This window comes from Nematostella vectensis, chromosome 10 (genome assembly GCF_932526225.1).
Source record: "Nematostella vectensis chromosome 10, jaNemVect1.1, whole genome shotgun sequence".
Lineage (NCBI taxonomy): Eukaryota > Metazoa > Cnidaria > Anthozoa > Actiniaria > Edwardsiidae > Nematostella > Nematostella vectensis.
Window position 1 is genome coordinate 13,690,884 of NC_064043.1, and position 14,872 is coordinate 13,705,755.

Consider the following 14,872-nt stretch of genomic DNA (forward strand, 5'->3'; position numbering starts at 1 on the left):
GCGATCAGACAACGTACACAACGTTCTTAATACTCGGTCGATAAGTATTCAGTCCTCCGTCAAGCACATAATATCCAATGCGCGCACAAACGAATGAATTATAAAATGTAGCATTTTCTTTTCGTTGTTATATTCTAAAGATTTTATTAGATTATTCCCAGTATACTCTAGAAACGCTTTCAATCATAAGAACCTTGGAAGCGGGAAATCTCTTCTATACTTAGTACTGGAGACCGACAACACACCTTATGAACAGACGACAAATATATGGCAATTATATTGGGGCATTTGTCAGCCAAAAAATATGTCACGCGCAAAGACCAAGATATTTTAAGCCTTTTTTTTGTGGGAAGACATTCTTATTTTTGCTTAGATACGCTAGCCTAAACTACCTTCTAGTCCTATACACCCCCACAATAATTTGCGGAACTAAGGCTCTACCAGGCGAAAAATGATTTCATAGCTGAACTGTGAACTTTACAAAAAATTAGTCATATTTACGTAACACAAAATAACATGTTTCAAGTATCGTACCTAAAATACAATTTTCTAACAGAATTTACACACCAGGTATAAATGAATCACAGCTAAGGAGTAAAGTAGGTGTTTTTCTAGGGAAAACACTACATCATACTAACTTATCGAAAACAGACGTAACTTGCTGGTGATGGTATTCATATCAGGAATCTACTCAATTCAATAACCTGTCACTTACACGAGTGACGTAAATCGCCACCTAAACGAGGCTATGTACTACTGTTCATTGTCTAGACTAGCCCCAAAAGCCTCGTTTCCATGCCGAGAACGACACAATGGCGTCCCAGCCAATCTGAATTAGGCTTGGGGAACTGGGGAGAAGGTTTAAGGCGGCCGGGGGAGCTTGGGCCTATTTTCTGTGACGACACCTTCAAGTACTTGCCATTGCTTTTGACAAAGGCCTGTAGTAACTACCAATAAACAACTTCTCGGGTCATCAAGAGAAAAATACGAAGAAATAATCTCGGGAAAAAGTGCTGTTTGAATCAGCACAGCTGGACTCCAAAGAGTGAAAATTTATTTTTCTCATAAATCATTAAGGGATAAAAATGTGAATTGTTTGAAGGGTTAACGGTCTAGAAGGTTCGACCGACAAGAAACAAGTGCAGATCAGAGAAATCAACCATGCAACACAGTTCAGATGAAACAGACCGAAACGATTTTGAAAAAAAAAATCAGAAGTATCATTTCGTAAATGGTCTTTCGTTTTCACAATAGACAGTGTTTTTTTTTGCATAATTCATCCAGTATTGATTATTTTTAATGTGGGGAACAAACATCACTTGGAAAACAAAATTGTTTTAGATCACAAAATAGCAAGCCTTGTAGTATGATTCATTTATTCAATCTCGAGAATTTGAAAACATCTAGAGGTAAAACATTAAAAGAGAATATATAGATGTATGTTTACTTTTGTCTTTATTCCAGACTATGAGCGAATCACATATTTCAAAGAGAAAGGCACTAACAATGAAACATTTGTCTACGATTACTTGACCTTCCCACTAATGGAAGATATATATTTTATGGTCTTTACCTAACGAGAGATCCGCACCGATAAGTGCGCCCATTCTATCAGTCCACGATGAATGATCGATCATAGAAGATATGCCAGAAATGTGCAAAGCTTTCAACTCTATCCATCTGCCTACATTATATCACAGCTGCAATATTTTTCTTAACAACAAAGAGAAAACATGTCTTATCGACGATTCTTTTGCCATATGCGCCATTTATCTCACATTTTATCTCTTTTTTTATTACAATTCATTAGTTGGTTATGTCTGTTTTGGCCACTAAACAGAATAATGGCTTTACTAGATTTCACTGCTTTTAAGTAGTTAGCACCACGTTTTATAGTTTTGAAGAAAGTATTTTTTTCGAACATTTTATTATTATTTTGTCATTTTTTTTTTATAAAATAATCTCTAAAATCTGCATCTCTAAATGTTGAATATATTAGGGGTATACTTTGATGCCGACCCTTAGTTTTCTATTTATATTCATAACTCTTTAAGCTTAAAGAACAAATACAGCAAGAGTAAATAATTTAAATAGCGTATGTTAATGACTGCTTTGCGCTTTAATTTAGATACACATTTGCTTTTGTCTAACTCTTGATCATACTTTCAAATATAAAATGTCTTAAAGACACACCTCTTAAACTCTCACAACTAAATACCTCACCATCTAAGACATAGCCGTAGCAAGCCTAGAATTATTGGGGTAGGGGGGGGGGGGGTGGGCACGATACAGAAACATTAAGAAAACAATTGGGGGGAGGCACGATACAGAAACATTAAGAAAACAATAGGGGCACAGCCACGCCTTTACTGGTCATTTTCTTAAAATTAAAAAAAAATGCCCCCAGTGCACCCCCCCCCATGCCCTGGCCCTGCTACGGCCCTGCAATATTAACCATTTTATTTTAAAAAAATTATAGATTTTATAGCTTTTCCTATATACTAACCCGTTGGTGATGGACCGCTGATCAACAAGAGGTAAAATGGTAGCCGCTGACCAACTAGAAAGCATATACGACTAGTTCCATAGCTCAACACTGCAAAGTTGTGTGTCAAATATCCCCATTAACCGTTATCTCAAAATGTTCCTCTTTCAGCGGTGTGACAGAAGTTGGGTTAGTTAATTCCGTTGTAGAATCTGGAGTATTATTATTTGAATCTTTAAGTTTCCCTGTCGTACCTTCGACACTTTTCCCGCGCGAAAATGAGCTCATTCTTTTCGGTTTGCTGCCAGGAGTTGGAGAGCTACACTTCTTGAGTTTGAAGCCAGTACGAATCTCGCTCAGTAGCTTATCAACTATGCACACATCTTCCTGCTCGGGAGGTGGTTTGCCGACTTTGATGCCCTTTCCGCCACCTGTTGCTTCCCGTTTAGCAGCCTCCTCGGCTTTCCTCCTCTCTCGTTCTTGTTTTTTCTTCTCTTGAACACGGAACTGTTCATTTTCCTAATAAGCATGTAGCAAAGAGAGTATTGAGCGAAAAAGTATTTTGGCGTGTGATAAGACTAGAGGGGAAAGAGGAATAATAATCAGAAAACAAAAAAGAATGTAGACAAGAGAAAGCGAGAGTAGTAAAGTTTCGCACGCAGAGTATAATACATGACAAGATGAAAGTAGAGAAGGGATGATGAGGGACGAGATATACAGATTATAGAATTAAAGGGTTAGACAAGAAGTTTAGGAGAAAAGGCGGAAGGAAATGATGGCGAAAAGTAAGGAAAAGTCTTGACGAGAGGAAAGGAGAGAAAGAGAGGGAAGAGATGTCATGACTTAATGGCTACTTGGAACTAAGCGTACTAACCTTCCTTGCGTTTGTGAGCTGATCGCAGAAAGTCTTGAAGAGCATGAAGACTTCTTGCAGCTTGACTTTACTCGCGTCTTCGCAGAAGTACTCCGCCATCCTCTTGATCAGGTTGTTTATGTCCTCGACCCCGGCCTCCAGAACGACGACCTCGTCTAATGCATGCTGGGAACAATGGAGAGAAAGTCATCAGACGGAGAACAGAATGTTAAAAGCATCAGGGAAATGAAAGTGTCAAAACTATTGCAGATTATTATAATAATGATTACTACAATAAAGATCATATTAATGATCATGATGACGACGATAATGTTTACGATGATAAAGATGATGATGACGATGATGGCGACGACTCTAACGGATGATGTGGACGATGATAAAGAGTTTGATGATGACGTTGATGATTAGGTGATTTAATTAATATACAAACCTCGACGAAGTCATCAAATTGTTCCTTGATGTCATTCGGGGCATTCTCGAGTTTCTTCTTCAGCGTCGTCACGTTAGATTTGATGGTCTTGACTTCACCTGATAGGTGATCCAACGAGAGCCTAGAACAATGAAAAAAGGCGAGGAAAAGATTACGTACATCAAGGAAAGATGGCTAATGCTGCCGTTTGACGTCACAAATGACGTAAGGTTATGATGACGAGGAAAAGGGTACCTGACTGCTTTGTCAAGATGTTTCATGTCATCCGGGAACCTGAGAATCGCCTCTCGCTTTGCCTCAGCCACCTTTGGATTACATCGAAACAATTAAAGGGTATATGGGGATATACGTTTAGCTAATTCGAAGCAGCTAGGTAAATAAAAGAGAACCCGGGAAATAAACGTGCTCACCCCACCCCCCCCCCCCTCCAAAAAAAAATACACACCACAAAACAAATTGCTGCTTAGAAGGTTTATCCAGCATTGGCATAATTTATATAAGCGCCCCACCGAAGACTTATTTTTAAGAGGCTAAAGATCCAAAAGGGTAACGGTACATGGGTAATATCAGCGTCATATAGTTCCCCTCAAATAACAGTACTTTTTCCACACATACTTTGTAACTCAGCCTCCTCTTCATCGTGATACATTTTCAGTTATAAATCCCCTGAATATGCTACGCGGCCAATGCGAATACGGATCATAGTACATTTTCTTATACAAAAACATAAATATAACTTAATGATTTATCAAAATGGCGCGTCTACGTGGGTTATAGTTCTGAGAAAAGGACGCTTACATTGACCAAGAAATGCATGAGGTTCATCCGGGGCTTGTTGGCACGTGTGTCCACCAGCTTCACCAATGAGCTGATTTTGAACGCGATTGCGTTACCGGCGTAACCACCCTGAAATCAGACGAATGAAGTCACGTGACAATGCGACACGTGACAATGCGTGACAATCTCATTGGGGGCAGCCAGCTTAACACTCGTAATCACCAAATGCCTTGATGATGTCGAATATAATGGTTGTGATGTCACAATTTTGATTATGCGGTGGAGAGGTAAATGGACTAATGTGGTAACGGATGTGACGTCACAGTATTGGTGATGCGGTTGAGGGCGGTATAGAAGCGAATGTGTTGACTGATGTGCCGTCACTGTATTTGTTGAGCGGTTGAGGGCGATATAGGGGCATATGTGTTAATGGATGTGACGTCGAGGTAATGATGATGCGGTTTAGGGCGGTATAGGGGCGAATGTGTTAACGGATGTGACGTCAAAGTATTTATTAAGCGGTTGAGGGCGGTAGAGGGGGCGAATGTGTTCATCTATTGTTATCTGTTGTACTTACAGAGTTCATGAAGTTGCCAATGATTAGAATAAGCTGCAGGACCTCCGGAAGAGTCTCGCTGTTCAAGATTTCTTAAAAACAAGAGAACAATGATATCACTGTAGCCATTTCTGATTGTATCAATTGCCGCGTTCAAATGCATGTAGACCCTTGCACTTTAAAAGATCATGGAGAAATGCCAAATACAGAAAAAAACATCGATTCGATTCAAAATTCCCACCAGACTTTATCCAGGGAAGTGATCAAATATATTTTAAGCATGTGAGGCGTAGCAATGTCTGGCAACTACACGGTCATCATTGTTTACATTTCAAGCGTCAAGTTTGTATATGGTATAGCACAAAAACACAAAAAAGCCAAACTAATGTTTTACTGCTTTTACACCGTGTATTATATGATGTTACGTGGTGTTTGATATAAAAGTCGTCATGAGAGAGCGGCTCTATAGACAACGTGTGTTGCGCACGTTGTTGTACAATTGTACAGTTGTTGTACAATATTGCAGCTGTTTGAACAGAAGATTTTAAATGTCTTATTTTGAGCTTACCTTCAATTGCCTTTTTCATACATTCGATATTTGGCTTTAACGTCTGCAAGTTGATGTCAAGTTCCGCCTTTTGAAGCATAGCATTGATACGCAGCTCATAGCTGTAAAAAATTCAGAGCATATTTAGTGTTAGTGAAGTTGGGCGATACCATGCAAAGCACAAGATTTAATTTTAAAGAGACACGCATACCTTTTCACTGCTATAAGTTCTATCAGAAATTTCTCTGCACTTCCGAGCATCTTCGTGTCTCCATTGAAACCTTTCAGCATCTCAACCTGTTCCGATACCATAATTAAAGCGTTGATGCTGATTTCCATAGGACAAGGACGGGGCATAAACTTAAGACCGAGAGAGAGGACACCAGTTCATTTCCTTAATAACTATTATGAAGAATATTCAGTCAAAAAAAGGCTATGGATATATTTATGTGAAAACAAAGTCAAATCCCTGCTCAACTAAATTCAATTGTAAATGATATTGCACATTGTATCATTGTTATACAAACCTCTGAGTTATCGGGAAGAAGTTTAATAAATCCTTTGAGAACGTCGACATCGAAAACTTTCGAGTCACCTTTGACTATTGTTGAGATGATCTCTTCGTTAGACCTGAAAAACGCCACAGCCTAAGTATTTGTTTTGTGATAATTTAAAATAATACCATGCATTTTCTTTATAGAATTTTATTATAATTGTTTTTGGCTTACTTTTTAAACTGCTTCAGGAAGATGTTCAAGTTCAGACTTCGTTTTGGATCTAAGAGAGTTATCTGTTGGATAAAGATGAAAACAATTTGTAAGCCCAACCAAAACACTTAACGTTGTCCAACATCAATGGCACATCATTAATGGCAAATCCCCATAATTTCGGACAAGCAATGGAGGTAATTTCTGTCAACGTTTTCCTTGACCTGTATTGGAGAAGGTAAAAGAAACGTTTGCATCTGCTATACGTTGTTTTATAAAACAGTTGAAATTCCATCTACATTCATTTCCGATTGTTTTCCAATAATACAGGATGATGACCTTGAGTAATTGCGATCAAATTTGATACAACAAATCAGGCTTCTATTTCAAGATGGCAAAGCCTTCTCAGGTAACTCACTTCGGTAGGTTTCTTTTTCTTGTCGTCCTTCTTGGGATCTTTGGATGCCACTTTCTGGCAGAACAGCTCTTCCTCCAGATGAAAGTCGGGCTGGACGGTGCTGTCGAGGGACAGCACACGTGACCATATGCACCCCTGCTGCCTTTGTACGATATGCGGGGGGAGCTTTTGCCAGGCCAGGGTCCGCATTTTGGACTTGGGTTTAACAGGGGGTACCACGGGACAGCTTGTAGCCCTAGAACACCAGTTATGTGAAATTAGACAAATCATAGAGTTGAAACATTTGAGGTAGACCTAGAACACCAGTCGTGCGACATTGGACAGTTCATAGATTTAACACATTAGAGGTAAACCTAATACACCAGTCATGCGACATTCGACAGATCATAGAGTTGACACATTTGAAGTAGACCTAGAACACCAGTCGTGCGACATTGGACAGATCATAGAGTTCACACATCTGAGGTAGACCTAGAACATTGGTCATGTGACAACGGAAATATAAGTCGATTTCTGGAATTAGCGTTTCGACCGAAACAGAGCGTCGCGTGACAACCGTCGGATCGTAGGATACCGGACCTCACGATAGCAAATCAGAGCGCGCGATTTGAGGGATACCGGACCCCGAAAAAAATTAAGTCTGTTATTAACAAAATATCTGGATGACTGAAAATATTCATTTTCATTGGTCATGTGACATTCGACAGAACGTGTAGCTAAGACACAATCGAACTTGAAGTTTTAAAGTGCAACCCTTTGTAGGGAACAACCGGATAACTCACTGACCATATCCTACAGATTGACTTGACATTGATATGAGAGAAGCTGTTTTACTAGACTTTGACTTCGAATCCTTGATGATATAACATATGAAGGGTAACGCCTCACCTATTATACTGCTTTCCATCAGCTGCTGTGAATCCTCCAGGTGGTGGAGGTACACCTCCGGGTGGCCGCGGTGCTCCTCCTATCGGCGGTGGTGGAGGAGGAGCCCCCATGCCTGGCGCTGGTGGGGGAGGTGGAGCCCCAGGCATTCCAGGAACGGGTGGTGGTGGTGGTACCCCAGGCATTCCAGGAACGGGTGGTGGTGGGGGTACCCCAGGCATTCCAGGAACGGGTGGTGGTGGGGGTACCCCAGGCATTCCAGGAACGGGTGGTGGTGGTATTCCAGTCATTCCAGGTAATGGAGGTGGTAGGGTTACTCCAGCCATTCCTGAACCAGAGGGTTGAAAAGAAAGTCATAAAACGCCCAAGCAACTATTCCTTGTCTTAGGGCCTTATTGGAAAGCTCGACTTCTGGCCGTTTCTGTTCCCGTGTAAAAACGAAATTAGGTTTTTGTTACTACAACGAAGAAAAACTCCAAAACGAGAGTTAAACTCTTTTTGTCTTGGAGGTCTGGGCAAGACATGGTATAACATTCAAGGCATTTAAATAGTGGGTATATTGGTCATGGGATCAGGCAGTTGATGCACTTACCTGGTAGTGGTGGAGGTAGTGGAACGCCAGGAAGTCCTGGAGGTGGCGGTGGAGGCGGGGCACCTGGTACCCCGGGAGGGGGAGGCGGAGGGGGAGGTGGTGGAGCCCCAAACATTCCAGGTAATGGTGGTGGATTAGGGGCTCCAGGAACGGCTGGGGGTGGTGGCGGTGGAGGCCGGGCACCTTCTCCAGGAACGGCTGGGGGTGGTGGCGGGGGTGGCACGTTGGCAGCGGATGATGTGTTGGTCAGTGGCGTCCCAGTCAACATGAAAACGGCGGCGGAGTCCCTGCCAAGGGGAGGAGGAGGTGGTGCAGGAGGGGGAGGGCCTAGGGTTGATGACGAAGGCGGAGCAGACAGTGGTGGGCCGCCTGACACCCAGATGGTAGGATCCCCGCCGCCAATGGGAGGAGGAGGGGGTGCAGGTGGGGGAGGTGCTGATGAAGGTGACGATTTCCTGGCATTGTCTTGGAGTACGTTTGTAAGGGCTTGGCTGGAGGTGCGTTCCGCTACACTTGCGGTAACAGGGGTGACAATGTTCTCGGTAACGACACGAGCTGTTTTCACCTCTTCACTGCTCTGTAGAAGGGAAGACTCGTGAAGAACTGCATCATTGCACAGGAATTTTGATGTTAGATTAACGATCTCGTTTTCCCCGGCTCTCTCCACTGCTTCTGCTTGGGTCGGCGTATCGATGTGTACCGCCTTTTTGACCAGCTTTTCGATGGTTTCCCACACCAGGTCAGAGATAGGGGATTCCTCGTCAATCATTAAGAAGTTTTGAAGTATGCTCAAGAGATTCATCCCTTGGGGTTTGTCGCTGACCTAAAGATGACAAATAACTACTTTAAAAGCCACATAGTTAATTAATAGAATACTTTTGCTTCCAACAGCCGTAAACATGAAAATTATGTTTTACGGAGAAACACGAACAAACATTTCAAGGTTCGCAAATGCACAAAAGATCAACATTGTGATGCTGCGCTAAAATAAGCTTACATCATAGTTTTGTTTCACCTTTCCTCTCGTTCATTTTGAGGTACAAACAGTTGCATCACGATGCCCATATTTCACCAGTTGTTGTGGGTCGGTGGCAAAAGTGCCTGAGACCAAAGATAGATATTCCGAGAGAACCCATTGAAGGTTCGTTTGCATTCGCAGTTATAGTTGCTTATGAAAGACTAGGTAACTGAAGTGACGTGACCGCTCTGTACCTATTCTTGTTAGCAATAGTTGACAGCTGTTCAATACAGCCGGAAATGACGTCATGCACTCACTCGTTTGAAGACGGCGTGGAAGACGTCGATGTGACTGGTCAAGTTGACTCCTTCCGGTAGCATCAGTTCGTCGTCATCGTCAAGTCGTCTTTCCTCGAATACGTCGATTTGTACTGCCAAGTCGTCATCGTCCAGGTGTCTGGGGAAGGATAACAGAATTGTTATTCTGGTTGTTAGTGGGTTCCTTGTAACGATGAGTCTAAAGGTTTCCAATAAAGATCAAAATAAGCGTGAAAATTGTGGCTTTTACACGACATTCTAAATTTAATGGATATGTGACATGATAGCAAGAAAAAAACAAAACACGACCTTGAAGAAACAACTGAATTGAGCGTTTAATATTTCAATTTAATTCCACACGAGATAAACAGCGGCACAATACTTAACCTCAGAATCTTATCAGAACAAGCAAGTAAATTGGAATTGAGAAAACCCGATAAGATCCTATCCAGAGTATAGACCCGAATCACATATCACCTGGTAACAGGCTGTTGGCACTTCAAATTATTATAAAATTGCGGATAACAGTAATCTTAAGTTGCCGAGATAAAAAGGGTCAAGTGCATTATTTCCTCCTTCCAAACAATGTCAACTGACATACAGTACATGATTTCTTTGCTGGCGTTTTTTTTTTGGTGGTGGTGGTGGTGGTGCGGGGGGGGGGGGGGGGGGGGGGGGGTGGTTGGAGGGGGATAAAAGATAAAGGAAACTGCCGCTCCCGGAATTTCACGCTTACCTTAGCTTAGTAAGGATATCCAGCAATCCGAGACCTGCCAAGAAAAACCTAAAATTTCAGCTTTTGAACATGTAGGCAAAACCCGGGGGCCCCTTAGGTCAGGTTGGGTACGAAAATGTCCAGTATTTCCATTGGTCTAACATCGAATCCCGATACAATAAGAAGGTCTAACATCGAATTCCGATACAATAAGGTCTAACATCGAATTCCGATGCAATAAGGGTCTAACATCGAATTCCGATGCAATAAGAGGGTCTAACATCGAATTCCGATGCAATAAGAGGGTCTAACATCGAATTCCGATACAATAAGAGGGTCTAACATCGAATTCCGATGCAATAAGAGGGTCTAACATCGAATTCCGATGCAATAAGGGTCTAACATCGAATTCCGATGCAATAAGAGGGTCTAACATCGAATTCCGATGCAATAAGAGGGTCTAACATCGAATTCCGATGCAATAAGGGTCTAACATCTAATTCCGATGCAATAAGGGTCTAACATCGAATTCCGATGCAATAAGAGGGTCTAACATCGAATTCCGATGCAATAAGAGGGTCTAACATCGAATTCCGATACAATAAGAGGGTCTAACATCGAATTCCGATACAATAAGAGGGTCTAACATCGAATTCCGATGCAATAAGGGTCTAACACCGAATTCCATAGGATTCCAATCAAAAGCAGCACCCTTAGTGAACCGCATAGTTTGTGAGGTTTGTTGTCGAAGGCAACTTGGGGTTCGATGCAAAACATACGAAAAATATGCAAAATATTGGACAACCTACAGTCAACACCTCCCCCCAATACAACCCCAACCACGCCCCTCACCTACGAACTCGTTACGTAGCCTGACGCGCTCGTCGAAGTCGTCCGTCGAGATAAGAATGGTGTTGATGAACGCCAAGCACGCGCTCATGTAAGGCACAACCTCAGCATTCTTTAACTCGTTCACGATAAGGCTGAACCGATAACGCTGCCCTTTCGTCATCTAGAAACGGAGAGTACGGAAAGTCAGAGGCGACAAGTGAAAAAGTGTTTTTTGTTTAATACCAATGCACCTTTTCCTTCCTAGCAAACCCTAGCCACCTTGGCTTCGATAGTACAAGTAGAGTAAAAGTACTAAAAGGGATGTTTCTAGCAGCAGAATCGCTGACCTTGTAGTTCTCTAGCGCGTCGATAGCCAGTTGGTAACCCTGCTCTGAGTACAAGCATAGCGCAGACAGCAGCTCAAATACTTGCTTCTTGATCATGGTGTTGTCCGTGTCCAGAGCTGAAAGGGGCAGATAAACTCAGAGTTTATTGATGAAAAAACGCCAATAAACACAATCACAGATTCAACTCAGTACAGGTTAGAGCTGCGCCAAGCTAGAAGTTTGTAACTATAGCTAAATCATGAGTAACGCAGTGAGTAGTATATTGTGGACTGAATTGACCCATAAAATAACGAAGGGGAGGTGGGGACCCAATTGACTTTTAAAATAACAAATAAAAAGAGAGCCTTATATGCCTCCCCTTATGGGGACAGTGAAAAATATATATTTCTGCCAACGCAGAAGACATATACGGAGTAGTAAGCAAATTCATACCTTCCCCAACCCCACCCCTTAGAGAAGCATTGACATCGCTTTTCCAAAACTTGGTAATGGAATCTCGTTTCTAGAGAAAATGGTTTCAGAGAATGTAAAGAGTGCAAAAAGAAAATAATGATAAATGAAAATTTCACAATAGCGTATGAAATTGACCTAAATTTTTCACACAATCTTTAGCAGGATATGGGGGAGCAGTTATGTTTTTCAGCTGCAAATAATTTTTCTTCGCGACTGAAATTACGGTAATTTGGAAAAAAAAGCTAATACTGATGAAGTTTTCCCATGCCCATGGGGGGGTTAAACGTCAATGTGGAATTAGGGTCTAAAGGGCAACAGATCGTTTAACATGATGACAGTCATCTTACGAAGCCGGCTTATTTTTCTCTCAAATGGTATAAAAAGCGCCAAAGGCTCCCAAACCAGTGATTGAGACAAGGTAAAATGAAGGTTGATTTTCCTTTTGAAATTGATGTTTATTTTGTAGCAGTGGCGCGAACTTTGACTGGCGCGGCCCCGGTGTATTAATCCTTAATGACGTAATACTGTGAGATGTGTTTACGACTTTAAAAAAGGTTCTTAAAAGCTCGTCATTGTTAACGAGGGGCTCTAACTGTGGTTTAGTAAGCAAGGCGTCTATTGAAAAAAAAAAGAAATAATATAGAGAATAGAAGAGCTGACTTGAAAAAAAAAAGATGCAAAATAGTACAAAAAAGGTTATAGTACAAAATAAAGTTCTATATACTCTCTTCTGACCTTTAACGAGTTTTCTCGAATACTCCCCGTGCTCGATAATGCATGTAAGGCCAGCCTTTGAATTCATTACCGCTTTTATACACTGAACACATTCAAGCTGAAGAAATGCATCGACAATCCCAATTTTTCGATTGCTCAGTCTGCGGAGACACTCAAAAAGAACTTCCATTCCAGCATGGCTTAGAAAATCTTCAATCCATTCTGAGGGACTAGACTTCAACTTGGCTTTAATCCCGGAGAAATTCTGTACTGAAGGCGAGGAAAGAAGTCGAACGCAGAGCTCTGCGCTGGCATCCGATGAGATAGTCTCGAAATCCGTGTTCCCGTCGCGTGCGAACTTGTGGCGAATTGTGCGCCATTTGTTTGCCATACTCTTGCAACATTTACTTATCCTACAGATCACACGAGAGCTCTAACGAGAACGTCTACCTTTTCCTTTCAATATGTTATGTAAACTAGAGCTTCTCATGCCAATTGCATGACAATCACGTCCGATCTTGATGTGGAAAACTGGCGAGCAAGCGTGACACCAACACTATGAGTATTACAAACTTGATTATATTTAACTCACGCCTAATTAATATCTGCTATCGACTGGCGAACGCTGTTTCGCATTCAATTTTCATCGACGGATTTCAGTTCTTTTCGGAGTAAAGAACCTTATTAAAACGCTTAACAACATTTTGACGCCAAGTTCTGCATCGTGTTTTCTACGACACTTTAGTCAGAATAGCAAATGGAATTAGTTTTTTTAGAAAACTGTCTGTCCTTTGATGAAAACGATAAGCAAGAACACGTTAATGGCTTACTCAATTTAATAAATCATCAACCTATGCAACTATTTGTCAGAAAAAATGCTTTTCTGTGTCTATTTACTTAAGAAAGTGAAGTATAGCATAATAGAGGATTCAGATTGAAAACATGCGGTCTAACGGCACATCCTCCCTTATATATTGTTTATATGTATGGCCATAAATAGCCCAATTTTTCTGCGCAAATTATTTGTCAAAACAAACCACGCCTGTTATTGGCGGAAGGCTTGGGAAGAAGAAGAGGAAGAGTATAGGGATTATAAGACAGCGAACAAACTGCACGATTTAGTAGTGTATTGGTGTGGGGGTACTAATATAAATGAGATTATCGTGAGTATTTAAGAACTCATGGTAATAAATCCAACTCGTCAATATTTGATAAGTGTGGAGCCTAGACCGGCGGATGAGAGGGGTAATGACAGCTAGTGATGAGACTTTTTCTCCATTTCCATAAACAAATCGTTTTTTGAATAGAAATAAGATAAATTTGTCATATCACCAGTAAAATCACGGTTCATTGAACGGGGTGATTCCTCAAGTGAAGAGAGCTGACATTCTTAAAGAATAAGTGATAACATATTACCCTGCAACTTTTGACAACTTTTTGACAACTTTTAGTTGACAATTTTTAGTTGACAGCTATATTTGTTGGCATCTACACTAGCAATTTTTCATGAGTGACAATTTTAAATTGCCGAGTAAAAGCAAACATGCTAGCTAACTATAGTTGCCACATAAAAATTGCCGACTTTGCTCCATCTACACAAGAAAATAAAAATTGTCACATAAAAATTGTCAACTAAAATTGGTAGTGTAGATGGGGCTTTAACAGTTTAAGGACCCTTTATTCAAGCGGTCTACGTAGTTCATCTGTTAGGAATTCCTTTAAAACTGGAATGTTCAGTGTGAACAATACATTTTTCTGTTTTTTTCTTGCTTCTTCTTTTGCAGGCGCTTTGCTGGGGGAGCCTAGGCCGCAGGGTGCGCGCACACCCCCCCCCCCCCCCTGGCACATTCCCGAATGACGGGCATTAACACCGAAGTAAACTTAAAATGCTAACATTATGAAAATAAATGACTATTATAAGGTGCACTTTGAAAATGAAAACAGATTCCAAGCTACAAAGAAGATTTGCGTGAGCAAGACATTACAAGGGGATGTCGTGTCTCATAACTATGACGTCATTTGTTATGCTGCGCGCTGAATCAAACAGATCTGACGTCATACCCGTTGCTTAGCAACAGACGAAGGCAGCAGTCCAATACAGTGCTCTGATTGGCCTGTCGACATGGTCAAAAATACTACAAACACATGGGCTGTGTGCTGTATATACAGGAAAAACGATACTTGTCTTTTTTGCTTTCTGAGAAATAAACTAAAGTATAAATATCGTCATCGAAAAGAAGTCATTCATTAGCTAAGAGAAACACAT

General features: G+C 41.3%; 1 protein-coding gene across 5 annotated transcripts in view; it reads right to left on the reverse strand.

The window, feature by feature from the left end:
- Positions 1–14,872, reverse strand: part of LOC5497678 (inverted formin-2) — a 28,442-nt gene that overhangs the window by 3,608 nt on the left and 9,962 nt on the right. For 4 of the 5 annotated variants that reach the window (XM_048733709.1, XM_048733710.1, XM_048733707.1 and 1 more), the window contains exons 2-18: positions 11,440–11,555; positions 11,114–11,273; positions 10,283–10,316; positions 9,547–9,685; positions 8,272–9,094; positions 7,683–8,007; positions 6,795–7,029; positions 6,398–6,459; positions 6,197–6,299; positions 5,881–5,966; positions 5,691–5,791; positions 5,144–5,214; positions 4,588–4,695; positions 4,024–4,094; positions 3,790–3,910; positions 3,360–3,524; positions 2,740–3,004 (exon numbers count right to left, since the gene is read on the reverse strand). In XM_048733709.1, the coding sequence (XP_048589666.1) occupies positions 2,740–3,004; positions 3,360–3,524; positions 3,790–3,910; positions 4,024–4,094; positions 4,588–4,695; positions 5,144–5,214; positions 5,691–5,791; positions 5,881–5,966; positions 6,197–6,299; positions 6,398–6,459; positions 6,795–7,029; positions 7,683–8,007; positions 8,272–9,094; positions 9,547–9,685; positions 10,283–10,316; positions 11,114–11,273; positions 11,440–11,555 (2,985 nt within the window). Of the gene's footprint in view, positions 1–2,739; positions 3,005–3,359; positions 3,525–3,789; positions 3,911–4,023; positions 4,095–4,587; positions 4,696–5,143; positions 5,215–5,690; positions 5,792–5,880; positions 5,967–6,196; positions 6,300–6,397; positions 6,460–6,794; positions 7,030–7,682; positions 8,008–8,271; positions 9,095–9,546; positions 9,686–10,282; positions 10,317–11,113; positions 11,274–11,439; positions 11,556–12,627; positions 13,355–14,872 lie in introns of those variants that run through there. The other variant, XM_048733711.1, reaches the window with a different exon arrangement.